General features: G+C 42.4%; 1 protein-coding gene across 1 annotated transcript in view; it reads right to left on the bottom strand.

The window, feature by feature from the left end:
* The window catches only part of CASTOR2 (cytosolic arginine sensor for mTORC1 subunit 2), a 108,505-nt gene that overhangs the window by 8,137 nt on the left and 76,315 nt on the right, over window positions 1-24,053 (bottom strand). The window contains exons 3-7 of the mRNA XM_070932060.1: window positions 9,232-9,425; window positions 6,543-6,675; window positions 5,529-5,652; window positions 4,605-4,715; window positions 3,347-3,429 (exon numbers count right to left, since the gene is read on the bottom strand). Of these exons, the coding sequence (XP_070788161.1) occupies window positions 3,347-3,429; window positions 4,605-4,715; window positions 5,529-5,652; window positions 6,543-6,675; window positions 9,232-9,425 (645 nt within the window). The remainder of the gene's footprint in view (window positions 1-3,346; window positions 3,430-4,604; window positions 4,716-5,528; window positions 5,653-6,542; window positions 6,676-9,231; window positions 9,426-24,053) is intronic.

Raw genomic sequence — 24,053 nt, 5'->3', positions numbered from 1 at the left:
TGGAAGACACTAAGAAGTGGCTGCTAAAATCAGCTCTGTGGCAGGAGACAGAAAGAGCTGTTCTTTTTTTTTTTTTTTTTTTAGAAACTACAGCCCTTCAAGGCAATAAGGATAAGAGGTGAATAATACATTCCAAGAGATATTTAGTTTAGTCCTACTTATCATGTGGACACAGATATATGTAAGGTGATTTAACTGGGGGAGGAGGGTGCATAGTTCTGGCTCTATTTTTAGAGTGAGAATTAGGATTTAAATCTTCAGAACTTGTTTGTTTGCTGATTTTGCAACAAAGCAAAGCCAATCCTTCTCCATTACGTGCCTCAGCGAGGAGTGTTCCAGATGTTCGGTCCCCAATTCTTTTACAAATCTACCTCTCAGTGAGTAAGGACTATGGGAACTGCAGTCCAAAATGCTAGAAAATAGTGGGCTAAAAATGAAGCATGGATGTGACTCAGTTAACTGCTATATGCTATTTCAGTCTCCACTTTTCCCCAAGGTATTATAGATGTACTGAAACTACAATTCTCTATATTCAGAGCATCTAACAGCGGCTGGATTATTTTGCTGACTTTCTCTATGGAAAACGGTCACAAGCAATAGTAAAAATTTGAAAGCCCTCATTAATATTAATACTTTTCTGTCAGAAGCACCGATGTGCTTCTGTGGTGAAAGGATTTGCTGGCGACATCACCGTTGCCCGGGAAAGCCCAGTTGGGGGCTCCTTCCATGTCCCCCACAAAGTTGCCCACTGAAGTGGTACCTATTCATCTACTTGCTTGCTTTCAAACTGTTGGGTCAGTGGAAGCTGGAGCATGTGGCAAGAGCTCACCCTGCCCTGCGGCAGCAATGGGTCCCGAACACGAGGCTGCCAATGGTCAGCCCAGCGTTCTAACCTTGTGAGCCACTGCACTCCTTTTGAAAGCCTCACAGGGGCCTTCTTCTCTCGTCTACTAAAGTCTCAGATTTATGAGAGGTTCCTCCCTTCTCAGCTCCATTGAAACAAAGGCACCCAGGCATATTAGAAGTGACTGCAGAGCAGTGGTGAAATCCAATTTTTTTTACTACCGGTTCTGTGGGTGTGGCTTGGTGGGTGTGGTGTGGCTTGGTGGCCGTGGCAGGGGAAGGATATTGCAAAATCTCCATTGCCACCTCACTCCAGGGGAAGGATACTGCAAAATCCCCATTCCCTCCCCACTCCAGGGGAAGGATACTGCAAAATCCCCATTCCCTCCCCACTCCAGGGGAAGGATACTGCAAAATCCCCATTCCCAACCCACTCCTGGGGGAAGGATATTGCAAAATCTCAATTCCCACCCCACTCTGGGGCCAGCCAGAGGTGGTATTTGCCGGTTTTCCGAATTGCTCAAAATTTCCGCTACCGGTTCTCCAGAACCTGTCTGAACCTGCTGGATTTCACCCCTTTTGCAGAGATTGTAGCAGTGACAATATCATTGCCTAAAAAAAAATCTTACTTTCCTGTAACCTATCCTGTAAATTGGCTTACAAGAAGAATTAATGGTAGCTATCATGTAAAACTAATGGGACACATCTGCCTTCTTTTTCTTTCTCTCTCTGAAAAAGGGATGTTTCCAGAAGGTCATCCATTCCTTGCTCTGAGGTGTTGTCCTTCTCATACCGGCATTTCCTCGGCCTCAAAGCATTTGTGAATGCAGGGGAGAGCGCTTAAAACAAGCCATAAACAACCATGTAGGCTACCAAGTACATAATCTTTATTGCAAGGAGAAGGTAAGGAAGGGCTGAGAGAATAAGGGAAGCCTGCAGACTTAATAATGTGGGATTTAATACTGTTAAAAATTCCTCCGAGGCAAAATAACAGAGGAAATTGAGATGCGAAATAAAACTTTAGATAATAGGGAGCAGGCCGCAATCAGGGCCAGCCCTATCATTAAGACAGAATGAGGTGACTGCCTCAAGCAGCAGACACCGAAATATGATTCAATGTATTTATTCAGACATCCTCAGCAGATGGAATTGTATATCATATATCTTAACCTTTTTGCCCAAACACCAAAAATGTCTTTGACTGGGCCTTGTTGCAAGGGTCTATGACAGGGGTGTCAAACTCGATTTCATTGAGGGCCCCATCAGGGTTGTGTTTGACCTCAGGGGTCTGGGGTGGAGGGGCCAGGGTGGGCATGGCCAGCTCGACATCACTCCTGTCGGGGGGCGCCTTTGGTGGCCCAAATACTCTGCCAGTGAAAACGGGCTCCCGAGCTCCGTTTCCGGCTGCCATGGCCTCCTGCAACCCTCTGCCAGTGAAAACGGAGCTCGGGAGGAGCCCGAAAAGGGTAACTTAATCCTAATACAGACAATGCTCAAAACCCAAAGAGATCTGGATTCAATCACCATATGGCCATGAAGCACTCTGAGTCACCTTGGAACAGCTAATTTCCTATAGTTTGCTATGATTTGGTAACAGAACTGCCAATCAAAATATACTAACACGGAGTACCTCCCCCCACCCCCAATTTATATTTTTGGGGAGGTGGGAATTAAGGGGAGAGAGATTTGTGCAGGTTGGAGGGAAGGTCGGATTCTGAGCCTAAGAAAACGTTCATCTCTGAGTGACATTAGATAGGTTGCAACTCTTAAAATGATTTAATAAAGTTAATGTTTAAATGAGGGATCCAATTAACCAAGTGACTGTGCAATTTTATACTTTTCCCCAGTTCTGCCTTCTCAAGTTACCACAGATATATTGGAAATATGGGGAAAAAAGGACCTCCAAAGAAGGGAAGGGTTTGATGATGACACCAAAACTGTTAAAACTCTTGTGTCTGTCTGTTTGTTTGTAGCCTTCGACTAAGCGGAATGGAGCATCACAGGGGAACCATTTTTGAATCAACATATCTCAAATGTTCTCACTTACAGAATTGCATCCAAAATCCAGGAGCCATGACTCATGTGGGATTGAAAGTTGCAAGTTCATAATTTCTAATGCTCCTTGCCAGCTTCCTACAAGGAAAATTAATGGGAGGAAGCTGGCAAGAAGTTGGAAATCGTTCCTGCTCCCACTGATTTTTATCTGCCCGTCACTTTATGACTGCGTCCCAATTATTGTCATTAAGCAAGGACTACTTGTAATACTTTCAGAATAATGATTCCTCAGCTTGGAAGAGCATTTAGCAATAAGAGCAGTTTTCAGATAATCTTCCCAGAGGGATGGACCTTTTGACATTATTGGGGGTGTTTCAGGAATATTAGTTTAAAAAAAACCAACAACCCGCAACAACCACAAAAGCAGCAGAGGGCTTTCTCCTGATCCAGATGGGGCAACAGAGAAAGGAAGAGAAAGCCAGCAGCCAACCAGTATGATGTAACATACCAAAGCCAAGGGGTTGCCCTCCAATGCGAACCATCTTCCAGAGTTCTCCTGATGCGCTTGTAAACAACAGATTATTAGGAAATCTAAACAGAGAAAAAGACAGAGAAAATAGCAGAAAAAGGAAGAAGCGTCAAAACAATATATATAAATAAATACAATCAATTCTAACAATCAATTCTGAATCAATAATTCAATGGTGGCTGAGGGATGTCTACTCACATCTATCTCTATCTATTTATCATCTGTCTGTCTGTCTGTCTGTCTGTCTGTCTGTCTGTCTGTCTTTCTTTCTATCTATCTATCTATCTATCTATCTATCTATCTATCTATCTATCTTCTACTTATCTATCAATCATCTATCTATCTTTCTATCTACCTACCTACCTACCTACCCAACTACCGTGTTTCCCCGAAAATAAGACCTTGTCTTATATTTTTTTGAACCCTGAAATAAGCGCTTGGCCTTACTGACATGTGCTCAAAAGCTGATTGGGCTTATTATCAGGAGATGTCTTATTTTGGGGGAAACAGGGTATCTATCATCTTTCATCTATTTACATTGATCTAATTCATCTATTTCTCTCCCTCTCTGTCTATCATCTATCTATCTATCTATCTATCTATCTATCTATCTATCTATCTATCTATCTATCTATCTATCATCTGTCTATCATCTGTCTATCATCCATACATCCATTCTTCATCCTCTTTTTCAAAGGTGGTTTGGTTTAGTCCATGAAGAGGCAACCTTTATGGACTGGGAGTATAACTGAAATTTAAAGCCTATCTCAGGAAATGGCTGCCAAGAGAAACTTGTCTTTTTATAAAATGGCTGTCTTGGTGGGCACAGCTAGTTATGAAACATCCATTTTTCAGAAGGTGGAGGAGCTCCTCAGAATACACTCTATCTCGTTCCAATCAATCAAATATTTATTAGAGTTATAGATCAACATATATCCTACTCTAGAGAATCCTAAACACATTCTTGAAGATAAGTGTGATTCTAAAGACTAGCATATTGACTCTGCAGCAGCATGCAGATGCATTTCTATCTGATTTTTTAAAATAAAAATATTTTAAAAGACCAAGAGAGTTATGGAGGCATCAAAAGATATTCCTGTAAAAAATGGTTATCGGAGGTTGGACCAAGAACCTCTTAATTATTCTGGGAATCTTTTCAGTCCCTTCTTGACAATGCACATAACTTTTGAGACATCCAAAATCTTGACAAGTATTTCAGATTTATTCCAGCTTTTACCTTTTCTGCGTCTGTACATCCATCACCAAAGAAATGTATCCCTCAATGAGAGAAAATGAGAAAAAACGAATGTGTTCAGAATCTTCATTGCTTGCCACTAAATCTTTTACTCTGGAGTAAAGAAAAGAGCCAAAGACAAGCATGGTTAGGGTCCATTCAACTTACACAAAGTCTACTGGATATGGACTGAGGCTGTCAAATTACTGTTCCTAGTTATCATGGTTTGGAGATACACTGGACTTTTTTCTTAGAGTCATAGAAAGTTGAGAGGAGTTTTTCTAAGCATCATTTCTCAAATTGTAAATCTGCAGCCGCCACTGGATTTCAGCATTGCCTGGAAGGATCCTATTGATTCCTAGATAGCAGTTAGAGAAGACACTCTAGGCCAGGGGTGACATGTCGTCACGTCACATCACGTGATTTATCGCAACTTTTTTCCCCTTCGCTAAGCTGGCTGTGGCCAGCATGTGACACATCCGGCCCGTGGGCTGCGAGTTTGACAGCCCTGCTCTAGGCAAATGGCCTGAAGATGTGATATTTTCAATAATAAAAATACATTATTTTTAATTTAGAATTTAATCTTAAACATTGCCCTCAGAAAATTAGATGAAGGCAATCTTTCAGTAACAATTATTTGATGCTCCAGCCTTCTTTCTAGTAACAGCCATTCAAGGATTTTTAACCTTTTCAACTGTAGCTGTGCCTTCCCTCTGAATGGGTTGGATAGCAACACTTGCTGGCTGGGAGTGACTGGAGCTGTAGTCCAAGACATCTAGAGGCAACAGGGCCAAAGGAAGGCTGGTTTAGTTTGAAGAGACATTTATTGAGGAAAGACCTAACTTCATCCCACTGCTATGAGAAATATTGTTAGTGGGATTAAAATAAGCAAGTTTAGAAAAAGAAAATACCCCAGTCTGAACATACCCATTGGAGTAAAACATGACATCCATAAGGAGTGTAGCAACGGAGGGAAGGGTATCAGGGTCCAGGCTGGTGACACAGAACATGTTACTTGGACTGGAAAGGGGGTGGATGACAGGCCTTTGAACTGGAAGAAAGGGAGAGAAGAGACAGCAAGTTTGAAAGCTTCACAATGAAAAAAATGAAACTGCAGTATGGATTCCACATTTCTAGCACCGCTAGAAATACAATAATGCGAAGATTATTTTTACAGACAGAAAGCTAACATGACAAGGAACATTTTCTTGGCATGCTAGTTTTCTACATGCAACGCAAGGGCATTCAACCATCCCTATATCCTGGAGTTGCAAGACTAATAGCAGACTGCACACAATGGCAACTTGCTTGTAATGCCAGAGATTGCAATCCTATGTGCCAAAGGAAAGCATTTTGAGGACTATAGGTCAGATGCATCTACTACAGGTAGTCCTTGACTTACAACATAACTATGGATCTCCTTCTCTGCTTTTCAGTGTATAGGTTGAGAAACAAGTTTGTCCTTGGAAAAATCCTGTACAAGCATAGCAGCCCTTTCACCATCATTGCTATTGATAGTAGTAATAAAAAAAAAGGTAGAATGTTGAGGAACATTTCTGAGTTGCAGAATTCACTATCCACCCATTTCTCTGACATGCCCCAACAACCAGAAAACAAATGACTCCCTTCCAAAATAGGAACACTAATTCTGCATCCCTTTGGAGGCAAGAGAAAGGAAGAGTGCTAAGAAACTCTTTAAAAAGGTAGCTGAAAAGTGGGACAGCAATGGGAAAAAAAACCCATGTTCCTCCAGGCTACACCTATATTCTAGGAACTGAATTTCCCAGAGGGAAGGAGTTGAAAATCAAGGATTCTTAGGCACTTATCAATGCATTTGAAATATATTATCTCCCCTTAGGCAATCAGCTTTTGTGGGTTGGATTAGAAAAGAAGCATTGGACCTGAAGTGGGACAGCTGAAGAAGGCAAGAGAGTTCTTTACCCAATTTTGGTTTCATAAATCCATTGGTTATCCCAAGGTTATCGGCTGCCACAGTCTCCCCATTCACGACTCTGAGGATGGTGAACTCAGAAGCCAGGGTGTGCGTGACAAAAGCCAGATCCCGCTCGCGTACCTGAGGGGAAAAAAAATAAAATCTCCTTAGGGCAGGGGTGAAATTCAGCAGGTTCTGGAGAACTGGTAGCGGAAATTTTGAGTAGTTTGGAGAACTGGCAAATACCACCTCAGGCTGGCCCCAGAGTGGGGTGGGAATGGAGATTTTGCAGTATCCTTCCCCTGCCATGCCCACCAAGCAACACCACGCCCACCAAGCCAGGCCCACAGAACCGGGTAAAAAAATTTGAATTTCACAACTGCCTTAGGGGAACAAACATCATGTCAACTTTCAGGAATTTAACTTCCTCAATGGAATCTATTGATCTGGGATAGATTCTTGTAGATCACAAACATTTGCACTTTGTGTGTGAAAGCTACCACCAGACAGGGCTATGGAGGCTATGTTTGTACTACAAGGTTATTGCCCTTTTCCTATCTTTTTTATCATGGGTGGGTTAACATAAGGTGCTCAACTCTTAGCCCTGGTTTTATTTTTTTTAAAAAATACAGTTGCTGCCTTCACACAATATGCTATGCCTGAATAAATATTGAACAATGCCTCTTCTTTGGGGCTCTTGAAATGTTTGACGGACAAGGTGAGATTTGTAAACTATTGATGAACTATTCTGAATTGAGTTCAGAATTCTGAGCTTCACAAATGACAATTAAGTAGGCCTTTCTCTAAAGCACTTCATGTTCCTTATTCACAATTACTTACCAGCCAAACCTTTCCTGTGTTATTGGAAACTCCTTAAACCTGCTGTTCCAATTTTGCAATTGGTCAACGAATATTGATTGTTAAGCAAGAAGTTTGTTGAATATACATATGATCATAGAATAGAATAGAATAGAATAGAATAGAATAGAATAGAATAGAATAGAATAGAATAGAATAGAATAGAATAGAATAGGAATAGGAATAGGAATAGGAATAGAATAGAATATGAGCTGGAAGTTTTTTTTTTTTTTTTTTTTTTTTTTAATTTGATTTATATGCCGCCCTTCTCCGGAGACTCAGGGCGGCTTACAATGTGCTCAGCAATAGCCTTCATCCTTTTGTATATTTTATACAAAGTCAGCTTATTGCCCCCACAAACTGGGTCCTCATTTAACCTACCTTAGAAAGGATGGAAGGCTGAGTCAACCTTGAGCCTTGGAGAGATTCGAACCAGCAGTAAATTGCAGGCAGCTGTGTTAATAACAGGGTGCTTTAAACCACTGTAGTACCAAGGCTCTTAAGAAAGTGACCTTGGAGGTCTTCTAGTCCAGCTCCCTGCTCAAGCAGGAGAACCTATACAATCTCAGACAAGTGGCTGTCTAGTCTCTTCTTAAAAACCTCCAGTGATGGAGCGCTCACGATTTCTGGTGGCAAGCTGTTCCACTGGTTAATTGTCCTCACTGTTAGGAAATTTCTCCTTAATTCCAGGTTGCTTCTCTCTTTGATCAGTTTCCATCCATTGCTTCTTGTCCAGGTTGAAAACTAATCAAAGAGAGAAGCAACCTGGAATCATAATGTGTCACAAAATATTGCAATACAAATGCTGATGGACAGGATTACTTCTCCCTAATTTTCCATTTCAAACACCCTGTTCTTAACCCACAACAGATATTTTATCTCCACCAAGCGGTTTATTCCTTTTTTCTACAAACAGTCTTCATTTAGTGACTGCCTCATACAGTGACTGCTCATAGTAGTAATGAAAAAGTAACTTTGTGCCCAATCCTTGTATTTATTTCACAGGTCTCTAAAGCAAAGGAAAGCTGAAGTTAAGATTACAAGCCCAGTCATGGTTTCACTTCGATGACTAAGTTGTTGATCCCAACTGTGGTTGATAAACGAGGACGGCCTGTACTCAAAAAGCACTCAATGCATTCAATGCCTGAACACTTTTGGGTCCTTGCTCTGCATGGTTGATGTAAAAGTAATGTCAACTGTTGCTTGGAAATAAAGACAGTGTTTCATCTTTTTTATTAGAGAACATTTTTAAAAAGGTGCTAAAAATGGACTGGCGGCACTACAGACATGATGCATATTTGCAAAAGACAAAATGCACTGCCCTGCTTACTCAAAGAAGTTGAGAAAGATCTGAAGGATAACAATATAAAGATTCTAAACATTTAACCGACAATCATAGATTAACAGATGATTTCAAAATGTGAGTGGTAATGAAGACTGGGTTGGATGGTCCTGGTTAAATTGCAATCCTGGACAGTTAGGGACAAATGCAAACTATGGTTTTTTGAGCCCAGAGATTTGGCTCAGCTGAGTTCAAGAAAGCAAACAGGTGTGTCAAAGCTTACTATGCACATTATAGCAATTTGTCATGAATAGCATCACAGGAAAAATAGCATGAGAATTTAGCTTCACCCCTCCAAATGTGTGCTTAATTCTTATTAGGATGTCTATGGAGATTCTCAATCATCCAAGTCATGGATATCCCAAAGTTGCTTTTTTCAAAAGGTAATTTTCTTAACCCAGCTGCCTTTTGAAATGCATCTGTTGGGACTCTTATTAGGATCTTGGTGGAAAAAATATGCCTTCTCCCAGCATTTGTTCACATCAAGTTTTCCTTACCAGAATAAAGTCTGTCTGATAGGTGGAGAGCATAAACACTGAGATATTCTGATTGGCTAGTGGAGCTATGACTGATTTGGCAATTTTGGTCACACCGATAGGCTGAGAGCCGGAGAAGCCACCTCCTCCCGAGACGACGTTGAGGGCCAGCCATGTTGCATCTGCTACACTCAAGTGTTCTGATGAAGGGAGCTCTGAAACAGAAGGGTGAAAAAGCACATAAAAACAATTTTATTTATTGCCTTTTAAGGAGAAGAACATAAGCACTGCCCCGTTGGATTGGACCTCTTGGCCCACCTACAATCGTCCTATTGCTATTTATGCTGCTGAGAGCCAATTTGGTTTAGCGTTTAAGGCACCAGGCTAGAAGCCAGGAGACTATGAGTTCTAGTCCTGCCTTAGGCATGAAAGCCATCTGCATGACTTTGGATCAATGACCAGGAGACTGAGAGTTCTAGTCCCTCTTTAGGCATGAAAGCCAGCTGGGTGACTTTGGGCCAATCACCAGGAGACTGAGAGTTCTAGTCCCACCTTAGGCATGAAAGCCAGCGGTGTGACTTTGGCCCAATCATCAGGAGATTGTGAGTTCCGGTCCCACTGGGTGACTTTGGGCCAGACATTCAATCTCAACCCAGCCCATCTCACAGGGTGGTTGTTGTGGAGAAAGGAGGAGGAGGAAGGAATATTATTATACAAATAATACATGCAGGATAAAAATCTAATAAATAAATAAAGGTTGGAATTCTTTAACTGACAGAGTCTGCTGCATACCCTTCCTACCTGACTGACATAATGGAATGAAGACGGTTTTATCATGTAGCACTTTAAAGGTCATAATCAACCCTTGAATTGAATCCAGAAGCAAAGCAGCATCAAATCTGATTTGCGCAGCGGAGGTGTTATATATACGCAATCCTTGGGGTACCCAAGACTGCTCAGACTGTTTTTGTAACAGCTGAAGCTTCCGGTTACTTTTCAAGGGTAAATTAGAACAGCTTAGGTTAAACAGAAACAATTTTCTATTTATGAAAAGACAGATTTTTATTAAGTTCTGGAGCAAACAGCTCACCTAAGTATACATACACCCACATGTGTTGGTGTTTGTGTTTCCTCTAACCTTTGGTTGCTGGATTGTAGTAAAAACAGAATTGATCCCACATGTTTGAGTCACGCACCCAGAGTAAGAAAAGGGCACCATAACTATTTCCCAAACAGTGATGATTCAAGCATTAAGAGTCAATATTTAAGTATAACTTTATTGTCATTGTACGTATATACACAGTATACCCATACAACGAAATTCACATAAGACCCAAAGACCAGGCCCAACACACATAACAATCTCCAAACACCCCCCCACCCATCACAAATTCCCCACCCCTGAACCACCCAAACATCCATACAACAGACCAAGTAATGCTGTCCAACAGCTTTACAAAGATAACAAACTAAATTTAAATAATGTTGTATTTTCTCTGATTGATCCTTATTATTAGCAACTTCTCTTATGAGCCCTGCATCCAAATAATGATTAAATTGATAGAGATAGGCTCAGAAACAGAGCTAGTTAAAGATTGTATGATAAAATGAGTGCAGAATTTTGAACAACCAATAATGATGGAAATATGGGAAAAAATATGGGTAAGAAATGTGAAATTTACACAAGCGCAAAACTTAAGGGAGAACTTTTATAAAATGTTTTATAGATGGCATCTAGATCCAAAAAAACTATCTTGTATGTATCCGAATGTACAACCAAAACGTTGGAGATGTGATTGTGAGGATGCTACATACTTTCATATTTGGTGGACATGTAAAAAGGTTAAAGCGTTCTGGATAAAAATTTGGTGGATTTTACAAAATATTCTTAAAAAGAGGTTAAAATTTACACCAGAGTTGTTTCTGCTGGGTATAGTTACGGATTGTACATTTAAAGAAATTAATTTGATTTTGAATTTAATAACTGCAGCAAGATTGTTGGTGGCACAATATTGGAAGAAGCAAGATTTACCTACAATCCAAGAATGGACAATGAAAGTAACAAACCTAGCGGAGATGGCAAAAATTTTGGCGTACTTGAAGGAACATTCAAATGAAAGATATTTAAGGGACTGGAGAAGATGGATAGATTATATCCAAAGTAAATACCGGAATAAGAAGTTGCAGATAGGTTATGAATAAGTATGTAGATATTTGGCGTGTTTTTAGGTAATTAAGTTAGCAGGGTAATTACGGAATTGAAGGAATAAGAGATGCTGAATGTTATAATTATTTAGATTAGGATGGATTATGATTGTTGAATGTTATACCCTGTAATTTGTTCTGGGAAATGGGGGGGAGGTGGGCAGATGGGAAGGGGTGGGGGTAAGGGAGGGGAGGGGGTGGGGGTGGTAGGGAAGGGGGGGAACAAACATGTAAACCTTTTGTAAAACTTTTTAATAAAAACAATAAAAAATAAAAATGCTCCCTTCTTTAAAAAAAAGTCCAAAAGTGAAAATCATATTCTGCATTAGCTTCCATGGATGGAAGGTGGAAATTGATTAGCTAACAACTTCCATTGAAAACACAAAGGTCAGAGGTGGTATTCAGCAGGTTCTGACCAGTTCTGGGGAACCGGTAGCGGAAATTTTGAGTAGTTCGGAGAACCGGTAAATACTACCTCTGACTGGCCCTGTCCAAATATATTCTCTGCCTCCCAAGTCCCAGCTGATCGGGAGGAAATGGGGATTTTGCAGTAACCTTCCCCTGGAGTGGGGCGGGAATGGAGATTTTACAGTATCCTTCCCAGTGATGGGATTGAAATAATTCAACAACCAGTTCTCTACCCTAATGATCAACTGGGTAGGCGTGGGTGGGTGGTCATGTGTCTGGGTGGGCGTGGCCAGCTCAACATCACTCACATCGAGGGGCGCTTCACCTCGCCTGGCCTCTTGTGACCATGGGAATGCTACAACGGTTGAAACAAAACAAAACAAAAGGAGATTTCTTTCAACAAACGGTACTCTGAACTGCTTAGAAAGTTAACTACCGGTTCTAGCGAATAGGCGCGAACCACCAAGCCACGCCACGCCCAACAAGCCATGCCCACAGAACCGGTAGTAAAAATTTTTTGAATCCCACCACTGATCCATAAATATATATTTGCCTCCGTATGTATATGTTACAACTGGATTCCACAACTTCTGAAACCAAAGCTGACTACTCTCTCGTTTGCCTAAGGCTAAGCAAACTGCATCTCATAAACAAGGCATCTCTTATTAAAAGAAAAATAATAATAATAGAAAATGATTGAATTGCAATTTCTGGGCACTTTTCTTGGCAGGCTGGGTGGAAAAGTACAATTCAGGTTTATAGTAAAACAAACAAAATTTAGAAAGTGATTAAGCGTAGCTGAGAATGACCTAATTGAATGTGTGGGTGGATTTTTCTGTTCAAGAGACTGTGAAATATACAGAGTACAAAAAGTGCCCTGAACTCCAAAACACAGCTTTAATGGATTGGGGGGTTCCAGAAGGCAGAAGAATTTATTAAAAAAAGAAAGTAAACAACTAGGGTGCTCAAATGCCTTTGGCGAGGGAGAAAGGGACTCCTGCTTGCCGTTTTTAATTTAACCAATAAATAAATAAAACTAATAATAACACTGGAGCATCACTTGAAACACCATCAGCATGGATAAATCAATCAACCAATCTTGATTTGATTGTGATTTGTTTGTTTGGTGGTTGTGAGCCATCCAGAATCCTTGTGAGTTGAACCCTTGAGAATCGAGCAGCATACAAAGTTAAATAATTACACTGGCGGGGTCCACGAGGACAGCCTTCTCTGCCCTTTGGAACATCTTATCCCCTTTGGGCAAAGGTGGGCTTCAAAAATTTTAGCAAGGGGTTCTCTGCCTGGTTGCTGGGTGGGCATGGCCATGGTGGGCGTGGCCTAGTTGGCTGCCTGCACCACAGTGTGGGGGTGTTTTTGCCCTCCCTGGGCTCTGGAGGCTTTCCTCGATCCTCCGAGAGGGTGAAAACTGCCAGGTTCCAGAGGCTCTCTGGAGGGCCCCTTCCCAAACTTCCGGTAGGCCCATTTTTTGCCCTCCCTGAGCCTCTGTGTGCGCCCTCCACTTACCTGCATCTAAAACGGGCCATGTGGGGACTCCTGGGAGGGGTAGGGCAGAGTGGGGGGGGCAGCCAGTAGTGGGATTTGGAGGTTCTCCGAACTGCACAGCATCTTAGCTAGAGGTTCTCCTGAACCCCTGCAAACACCCAGCAGCCCACCCCTGCCTTTGGGTGAGATCTGCTCCCATCTCCTGATCATCCATAAGGGCCTGAAGACCTGGTTCTGCCATTTGGCTTGGAGTCCCAATGGGGGAGTATCATGCTGGAGGAGCTTCATGGACCAATAGAGGAGGCCATCTCCCTCTCTGCGTATCCTGCTCTATCCCTCCCCATCTATGCATGTGTTTTTAATGTTTTTAAAATTCTTTTATAATGTTTTTTTTAAAAAAATTATGTTCATTGTTTGTATTATTTTTGTTGTAAGCCGCCCAGAGTCCCTTGGGAGTTGGGCGGCATAGAAATATGATTAATTAAATTAAATTAAATTATAATTATAATTCAATGATCATGTGTATCTTTATGATTAGAAATATTTATTTTTTTAATGGTTTTATTACTTTTAATGTTTGTAAGATGCCCAGAGTCTCTTTGTGGGAAGATGGCCGGCAAACAAATATAACAAGCAAGCAAACAAGAAAATAAAATTTAAACATATAAAGAATGGTTGCAGGAATTGAGTATGTTTCGTTTAATGAAAAGAAGGAGTGTGTGTGTGTGTGTGTGTGTGTGTGTGTGTGTGTGTGTGACATGATAGCAGTGTTGCAATATCTGAAGGGTTGCCAGAAGGAAGAATGGGTCAACCTGTTCTCCAGATCATCTGAAGGCAGGACAAGAAGCAATGGATGAAAGCTAATCAAGAAGAGAACCAACCTAGAACTAAGGAGAAATTTCCTGACAGTTAGAACAATTAATCAGTGGAACAACTTGCCTCCAGAAGCTGTGGGTGCTCCAACACTGGAGGATTTTAAGAAGAGACTGGACAACCATTTGTCTGAAATTATATAGGTTTCGTGCCTGAGCAAGTGGTTGGACTGGAAGACCGCCAAGTCCCTTCTAGCTCTGTTATTCTGTTAAGTAAATAAAATTTATACTAACACTGGAGCACCAATTGAACACCACTATCAGCACTGACAAATTCACCATCAGTCAATTGCAAAAGGCAGCTTTACTGGGAACAGCTTACAACCTTTGACGATACCTCTTATATCATAAAAAAGGAGTATCAAACTCAAGGCCCGTGGGCCGGACTGGACCACGGCACACATCTGGCCCGCGGGGTGCTTAGATCTGGCCCATGGGGCTGCCCTGGAAACAGTGAAGAATCAGCCTTCAGAAACTGAACTAGTTAAAGACTGTATGATTAAGTGGGCACAGAATTTTGAAGAACCAGTGATGTTGGAAACATGGGAAAAAATTTGGGTTCAGAATGTTAAATTTACACAGTCGCAGAACCTGAGGGAAAATTTCTACAAAATGTTTTATAGATGGCATTTAGATCCCAAAAAGTTGTCATGTATGTACCCTAATGTTCAGCCAAAATGTTGGAGATGTGAATGTTTGGATGCTACGTATTATCATGTTTGGTGGACCTGTAGGAAAGTTAAGGCTTTTTGGATAAAAATTTGGTGGGTCATGCAGAATGTTTTGAAGAAAAAAATTCAATTTTCTCCACAACTGTTTTTACTGGGTATAGTTAAGGGTTTTACATTGGGTGAAACAAAATTGATATTGTATATGATAACAGCAGCAAGATTGTTGATAGGTAAATACTGGAAGAATGAAGCTTTGCCCACTATTGAGGAATGGACTTTGAAGATGGCCAGTTTTGCAGAGATGGCGAAGATCTCAGCATATTTAAAAGATTGTTCACAAGAGACTTATGAGTGGGAATGGAAAAGGTGGATAGAATATGTTCAGAACAAATACCAAACTAGAAAGTATCAAATAGCTTTTACTTGATAATAATGTACTAGAAATTTTTTAAAGTAATGAGATAAAGAGAAAAATTATACAGGGGAGGGAGGGGCTCAAGTTTATATATAAGTGTTATATTAGGGTTCTTTATGATTATGAGTATATTATAGGGAAGTCTGGGGGGAGGGGAGGGTTAGGGAGGGTTAGGGAGGTTGGGAAGTTTGGGGGGGGAGGTGGGGGGGAAAAAAGGGGTGAAAATGTAATTGTAAAACTTTTGCAATAAAAAAAAAAAAAAAAAAGAATCAGCCCATGGTGCCTCTGCCAGCGAAAACAGTGCTCGGGCCATCACAGGCGCCCCCGATAGGAGTGATGTCGAGCTGGCCACGCCCCCACCTCCCTAAGGTCAAATACCACCCTGATGAGGCCCTCAATGAAATCGAATTTGACACCCCTGGTATATTCTATCCACTCCATCCTTATTTCCTGCTATTCAAAATATGCTTGCTTTTCTAGTTTTCAAACCTGAATAATTACTATCCAAACGTATTAACTTTCATATGCCTGCCAAGAAACATGCAAGCAACAAAGCTAAAACTGTTTACTTAGAATATAATTTTCTATAGTATATTTAATTTTGGAACATTAGTTCCCCTCCAGGGCTTTTATTCTCAAGAGTTCATTGAAAAATTTAACACTTTCTAAGCAATCCAATAATTTTGGGCTACATAATCTAAAAATGAATGAATGAAATAACAGGTCAGTCAGACACAATATTATCCAGCAAGCTAATTTTTAAGAAAATATTTTGAAATCTATCCCAGATATTTGGGTAATGCATACATTACATCTACTTTGGTTCTATTATATAACAAGAAATACTGAATTTTCTAGAATTGCACTGAAGCCGTAGGCTGTCAAAAAAATAATCTTATAAATATAAGCATTTTTAATACATCATCTTTTAATACACATGGTGCACCTGCTTTGTACAAACTTTAATTACAACCTTTTTTTCTTTTTGGTTATTATTTGTTGTTACATAAATCCTATTATGAATATCATGAATCTGAACTAAAGCAAACAACAGTGGCAGCATTTAATAAGGGCTGTTTCACCCACACACGTATGTCACTTGATTAAATCAGCCCTGACAGCCAAATATGAGGACTAATTTCCTTGAAACATGACTAGTTTTATATATTTTCATGAGTGTCAGCTATGAAGTATAATGGAAACAGGTATTACAGAATAAGAACATATTTTTTGGGGAATGACTTACGTCATTCGTTTAGTGACTGTTCAAAGTTACAACAGCATTGAAAAAAATGAATAACCACAGTGGTTAGAATGCAGTATTGCAGGCTACTTCTGCTGACTGCCTGCAGTTTGGCAGTTCGATTCTCACTGGCTCAAGGTTGACTCAACCTTCCCTCCTTCTGAGGTCGGTAAAATGAGGACCCAGATTGTTGGGGGCAATATGCTGACTCTGTAAAACCGCTTAGAGAGGGCTGTAAAGCACTGTGAAGCGGTATATAAATCTATATGCTATTGCTTTTATGACCGTTTTTCACACTACAACCATTGCAGCCTCTCCATAGTCACATGATCAAAATTTGGGTGCTTGGCAACTGGCAGGTGTTTATGAAACAAAGCTGTCCATTATAATAAAAGATGTAAGGTCACTAATGATACAGCAAAAAGGTGTTTTGGAATGCAGGTATGAACACGAACCCTCCTACAACTCATTAAAGCAGCTATATCTTTTTTTTGGAATCACATGGAGACCCTCTGCAGCTATAGTACAATCCTGGGAAATGAGATGTTTGGTTTAAGGCATTGCAAACAGATGTTACATTAGCAACTTTTCTTTCTCTGCCTTTCCCCTTCAAATGGACAACCTTAAAATGTAAGGCATCTGTGTCATTCTTGTGGACAGACGTTATCCATTGGGATCTAGTGGTTGAACTTTACGTAACTGTTTTGAAATTAGAAAGGATCTCAGTTGTTAAATCACACTATCAACAAAATAATTTCTCTCCTGCCCTAAAATATATAGGTAGTCTTCACTTAGAGACCACTTGTTCAAGCAACTGCTCGAAGCTGGCTCTGAACAAGATGATTTATGATTGGTGCTTGAATTTGCAGCTGTCACAGTGTCCTCACAATCATGTGATGGAGTGTGATTCGGGCACAAGGCAACTGGCATGTGATTATGATGGTTGTAATGTTCCATGTCTCGTGAGCACCAGAGGTGGTATTCAGCCGGTTCTAGCGAACTGGTAGCAGAAATTTTGAGTAGTTAGGAGAACCGCCAAATACCACCCCTGGCTGGCCCCGCCCCCAATCTATTCGCTGCCTCCTGAGTCCCAGCTGATCGGCTAGATCTTCTTTTGTTGCCCTGCACAGGAGAACAGAGCTGGAAAGCAGGTTAGTGGGATGGGGAATATCCTTCCCCTGGAGTGGGGTGGGAATGGAGATTTTACAGTACCATTCTCCTGGAGTGGGATGGGAATGGAGATTTTGCAGTATCCTTCCCCTGCCACCCCCACCAAGCCCCGTCCTGCCCACCAAGCCACATCCACAGAACCAGTAGTTAAAATTTTTTGAATCCCATCATAGGTGAGCACCATTTGTGACCATCACCGCCAACAAGTGATGTTGCACTTAATGACTACAATTGGAACTTCCAGAACTGCTATTGTAAGTTGACACAATTCTGTCATTTTTCACTTTACGACATATTGCTTAGCAATAGAGTTCCCAGGCTCAATTCTCTGTTCACTGAGGGCTACCTGCACTGCTGAGATGAAATAACAGCTTGGAGGAACAGGAAGTGAAATTCTGTGTGTGGGAGGATCCATTTAATTGGGGAAGTCAAAACAAATTCCTGGGCAAAGGATTACTTAATTCTGGAGCTGTTTGAACACTAGCAACATTTGCCCTCTTTTTGGATTTCCCAACCATCCTTGAAGTGATAAAAAAATCTATTATTCTTCTTCTTACACAGTATCACGATTGCATGATTCTAGAAGCCCCTATAAGTGACTGTGGGTGGGGTGGGGATCCTGCAGAATTGGAGGTCTTTTTGCATCAAGCTCTGGTTGGTAGATGTTGAGTTCTAATAATAGGAGAAAATCGATAAATGCCACAAGCATCTGGTACATATTGTACCTTAAGATTCTTTCTCTTAGAAGAATGGGGGAAAAGACTCTTAATAATTAAATTAGGAGTCTATTCTTTCAGCTTTAAGCTTCGGCTGAGTTATTGAAAATCCAATCTTCTGTTTTCATCAAGGTAAGAGAGAAACCATAATGAAACAAACAATAGTTGGCAAGGAAAGAGCTTGGGGCCTAGGAGACTTTTAATTGATTCATTATGTGTCATCAAATTGTTCTTGACTCTAAGCAATCATAGACAGATTTTCTTCAGGATGATCTGTCCTTAAGCTGCTCCTTCAGGTTTTCCAGTGGGACACCTATCATCACTCTGAGTCCATCCACTTTGCTGCTGGTTGTCCTCTTCTTCTCATCTATGAGTAGAATGAGCAGGAGAACCTTCTCATCTACTAGACTGCCTCTCTCCAATGGTCTCTGTCCACCTGGCAAGATCTAACTGAGTCACCATGTTTATTTTATTTTATTTTATTTTATTTTATTTTATTATTTTATTTTATTTTATTTTATTTTATTTTATTTTATTATTTTATTATTTTATTTTATTATTTTATTTTATTTTATTTTATTTTATTTTATTTTTTTATTTTATTTTATTATTTTATTTTATTATTTTATTTTATTTTATTTTATTTTATTATTTTATTTTATTTTATTTTATTTTTTTTATTTATTTTTATTTTATTTTATTTAATTTATTTTATTTTATTTATTTAGTCAAACATGTACGAGATAACAGGTATAAGTATAAACGTGGACATAAACACAGGTAATGAGTACAAATAAATGGGACAGTGGGACACGGACGGTAGGCATGCTGATGCGCTTATGCATGACCCCTTACGGACTTCTTAGGAATGGAGTGAGGTCCACGCTAGACAGTTTAAGGTTGAAGCTATGGGGGTTTGAGGATGTAACAACGGAGTCCGGTAAAGCATTCCAGGCATTGACCACTCTGTTGCTGAAGTCATATTTTCTACAATCGAGTTTAGAGTGGTTTACCTTGAGTTTGTATCTATTGTTTGCCTGTGTATTATTGTGGTTGAAGCTGAAGTAGTCGTTGACAGGTAGGACGTTGTAGCAGACAATTTTGTGTACTATACTTGGGTCAGACCGTAGGCGGCGTAGTTCCAGGTTGTCTAAGCCCAAAATTTCAAGCCTGGTGGCATAAGGTATTCTATGGTGAGCAGAGAAGAGGAGCACTCTTCTCGTGAAACACTTCTGGATCCGCTCAATTGTATTAATGTCCGATATACAGTGTGGATTCCAGGCAGACGAGCTGGTATTAGAGAATTGGTCTGGCAAAGGTTTTGTATGCCCTAGTTTGCAGTTCGATGTTACTGGAGAAGAAGCTTCGTAAAATTAGGTTAACAACTCTTAATGCCTTTTTGGCGATGCTGTTACAGTGAACTCTGGGGCTTAAATCATTTGAGATGAGTACTCTTAGGCCCTTGACAGAGTGGGGGTCGTCTACGAGGTCGTATCCGCCCAGCTTGTATTTGGTGTTCTGATTTTTGTTGCCAATGTGTAAGATAGTCTTTTCAGCAAAACAAAGGCCCCTTGCAGAATCCCAAAGTCAGGCCTACCGTATTTTCCGGCGTATAAGACGACTGGGCGTATAAGACGACCCCCTACTTTTCCTGTTAAAATATAGGGTTTGGGCTATACTCGCCGTATAAGACTACCCCTCTTCCAACGCACACCAAATAAAAATAAAAAAACATCAGATTTGATTTCAATATGGTAATTTTAATTCAAATGCTTATGACACACAGATACTTAGCAGGAAAACTGTCACTTATAAACATAAGGCTGTTTGTCATCAAACATGTCAACATAAAACAGTGCAATTGGATTAAACTTTTCCTAATTCACTCTAAAGCTGAAAGGAAGGATAAGACAATAAACCCATGGGAGCTGCCATGCTGTTTGTTTTCTAAGCTGTCAACCAAACTGGAACTGATTATGATAGGAGGAAGATAACAAACAATAGGAGCCAGTGCCGGGCAAGTCCCTGGCGAGTCAGCAATGTCCATCGTAACTGCAAGCTATTTTTACAGGTTTTGCTGGCGGGACAGTTTCCCTTTAAAAGCCTTCAAAATCCTCCTGTTCATCATCTGATATCATAAGTACATCAAGGACATCTTGTGATACATTTGTAAGGCAGTCATCATATGGATCTAATTCTGTATCAGATGGTGTGGTCTCAGCTTCGGCTTCCTCTTCATCTTGCCACAAGTAGTCGTCCTCCATACCATCTAATGAATTTGATATGCCACACTTCTTGAAAGACTTGATTACTGTTTCTGCATCAATATCATTCCAGGCTTTTATGACAAACTTGCACAAAACATCCAACTGTGGAGCACGCATGTTTCCTCCTTTTGTGAATGACTTTTCACCGCTAACCATCCACTCATTCCACTGTTCTCGAATGCGATCTTTAAATGGCTTGTTTAGGCACACATCCAGTGGCTGTACCAACGATGTCAATCCTGCAGGAATAACTGCCGCATCTGTGTTTATTCTTGCAAGCCTTTGCTTGGTGCTGGGAGTTAAATGAGCCCTGAACATATCCCACACCAGTAGACTACGTTTTTGAATAAGTCCACCTGGTCGCCTGCTCCATATATTATCAAGCCATAGCTTTACCCCTTCTTCATCCATCCAGCCTTTTTCATTCACATGTACAAAACAACCAACAGGGAACTTTAGTTTCGGCATTGTTTTTCTTTTAAAAATAATCATTGGTCTCAGTTTGGAGCCATCAGCTGTGCATGCTAGTACCACTGTAAAACTGGACTTCTCATGTCCTGTTGTTTTAATTAAAATTGTTTTTTCACCTTTTGGATGGACAGTTTTATTTCCAATCATATCAAAATTCATTGGAGTTTCATCCATATTTCCGATACTACTTAACGCATAGCCATGTTTCTTGCGCTGTTTTATTACATATCGATGGAAACTATTTACTTTGGCATCAAGATCTGCAGGTAATTTTTGTGCAATTTTTGTCTTTTGCCTCAGAACCAAATTATGCCTTTCCAAGAATCTAGTACACCAGGATACAGTGGCCTTAAATCTGTTGCTGTGATCTGGGTTAGATTTGGCCCACTGAAGTGCAAACAAACGTATTTTATTTCGTGTAACTACATAACCGTTTTGGCGATGCTCATTCACCATGTCTGCTACATGTTTTTCAAGTTCTGGCCAATGTGGGGTGCCTCTTCTTAATGCACACTTACCCCTTGGCATACTCTTTAATGCTTTTACATTTGCTTTCCAGTCCCGAACCATCTTTTCTGTTACTCCATATTGTCTTGCAGCAGCACAGTTATTATGTTCCATGGCAAAGTTTACAACTTTAAGTTTAAAACTGGCTTCATATTTCTTTCTTCTTGCTGGTGGAGCCATGATGGGGTCTTGACTGTTATATTTGTATACTATACTGTATGTACTGTTGCTGTACTGTATGTATTGTTGCTGTACTGTAGAGAAAGGTAATGGGCTACGCTACGTGTAGTGGCAAGAGGGCTATTTTGTACCAGGATTTTTTCCTTCACCCATGCAGCCTTGTCGAGATCCGCACAGCTTCATGAATCTGAATTGCTGGCACTGATTGATGACGCTAAGGAAGCGCCGACAACATTGACAGGAAGCTGTGCCGATCTAGTCAAGGCTGCGTGCTGCTGAATGCTGGAACCAGCTGGTTGCTGAGCGGAGCTTCTCCCAGACATCTAGGGGGATAGTACCGACGCTCCGACTTCCCCAGCTGACCCCCACTGATGGCGAGCCCCACCGGTCTGGGGAAGTCAGAGCGTCGGTAATATCCCCCTAGATGCCTGGGGGAAGCTCCGCTCAGCAACCAGCTGGTTCCAGCATTCCAAGGCGATTCCAAGGAGGTCCACGGTGAAAGCGGCGCCGCGGTCGACCTGGGCCAGCGCCTTGCACACCTGGCTCTGCGTCTCCATTATGAGAAGCCCCATGCAACTTCGCATGTCTCCGCCCCAGTCGCGCAGCTCTCGCAATCCGCTCACCGGAGGAGCCATGAAGTGCTCGCACCGCCTTGCCAGATCTTCCTCGTCCTCCTTTCCCCACAGCTTTTCCCGTTGTAATTGCTGCTGCTGCTACCGCCGAGGCTGCTCCTTCATCTCCGCCCACCGCACCAGACCCAGCCCGGCCAGCACCGCCGTGGCTCCCGCAGTCCAAGCGGATCGGCGCCCGGGCTCGCAGGCGAAGGGTGGGAGTGCGCAGCGCACTTTCCTGGCTTGGCGCCGATCCGGACGGCTGCGGAAAGAACTGGGCACCGGCTGTCATGTCTTTTCTGCTGTGCCGGGTTCGGCACCTGGGCTCCTGGGGTTTAAGCCTTTGGGCCGGCCCGTGCTGCTCCAGGATGTTCGCTTCGGGCTCCTTGGAATTGCTGCTGGGCGCTTCTTCCCGTTGGGGCGATGGTGAGTGGACTGCGGGAGCCACGGCGGACTCCTTCCCCACGAGGTATTGCTCTGCATTTCACCACCTCTTCCAGGCTCGCAGCCACCCACCATCGCCCCAACGGGAAGAAGCACCCAGCAGCAATTCCAAGGAGCCCGAAGCGAACATCCTGGAGCAGCACGGGCCGGCCCAAAGGCTTAAACCCCGTGAGCCCAGGTGCCGAACCCGGCACAGCAGAAAAGACATGACAGCCGGTGCCCAGTTCTTTCCGCAGCCGTCCGGATCAGCGCCAAGCCAGGAAAGTGCGCTGCGCACTCCCACCCTTCGCCTGCGAGCCCGGGCGCTGATCCGGATGGCTGCAGAAGGAACTGGGCACCGGCTGTCATGTCTTTTCTGCTGTGCCGGGTTCGGCACCTGGGCTCACGGGGTTTAAGCCTTTGGGCTGGCCCGTGCTGCTCCAGGATGTTCGCTTCGGGCTCCTTGGAATTGCTGCTGGGCGCTTCTTCCCGTTGGGGCGATGGTGAGTGGACTGCGGGAGCCACGGCGGACTCCTTCCCCACGAGGTATTGCTCTGCATTTCACCACCTCTTCCAGGCTCGCAGCCACCCACCATCGCCCCAACGGGAAGAAGCGCCCAGCAGCAATTCCAAGGAGCCCGAAGCGAACATCCTGGAGCAGCACGGGCCGGCCCAAAGGCTTAAACCCCGTGAGCCCAGGTGCCGAACCCGGCACAGCAGAAAAGACATGACAGCCGGTGCCCAGTTCCTTCTGCAGCCATCCGGATCAGCGCCCGGGCTCGCAGGCGAAGGGTGGGAGTGCGCAGCGCACTTTCCTGGCTTGGCGCTGATCCGGACGGCTGCGGAAAGAACTGGGCACCGGCTGTCATGTCTTTTCTGCTGTGCCGGGTTCGGCACCTGGGCTCACGGGGTTTAAGCCTTTGGGCCGGCCCGTGCTGCTCCAGGATGTTCGCTTCGGGCTCCTTGGAATTGCTGCTGGGTGCTTCTTCCCGTTGGGGCGATGGTGGGTGGCTGCGAGCCTGGAAGAGGTGGTGAAATGCAGAGCAATACCTCGTGGGGAAGGAGTCCGCCGTGGCTCCCGCAGTCCACTCACCATCGCCCCAACGGGAAGAAGCGCCCAGCAGCAATTCCAAGGAGCCCGAAGCGAACATCCTGGAGCAGCACGGGCCGGCCCAAAGGCT

The sequence above is a fragment of the Pituophis catenifer genome, unplaced genomic scaffold (genome assembly GCF_029215685.1).
Source record: "Pituophis catenifer annectens isolate HBS135680 unplaced genomic scaffold, rPitCat1.0.hap2 SCAF_1, whole genome shotgun sequence".
Classification (NCBI taxonomy): Eukaryota; Metazoa; Chordata; class Lepidosauria; order Squamata; family Colubridae; genus Pituophis; species Pituophis catenifer.
This window is presented reverse-complemented; position numbering and strand designations above follow the sequence as displayed.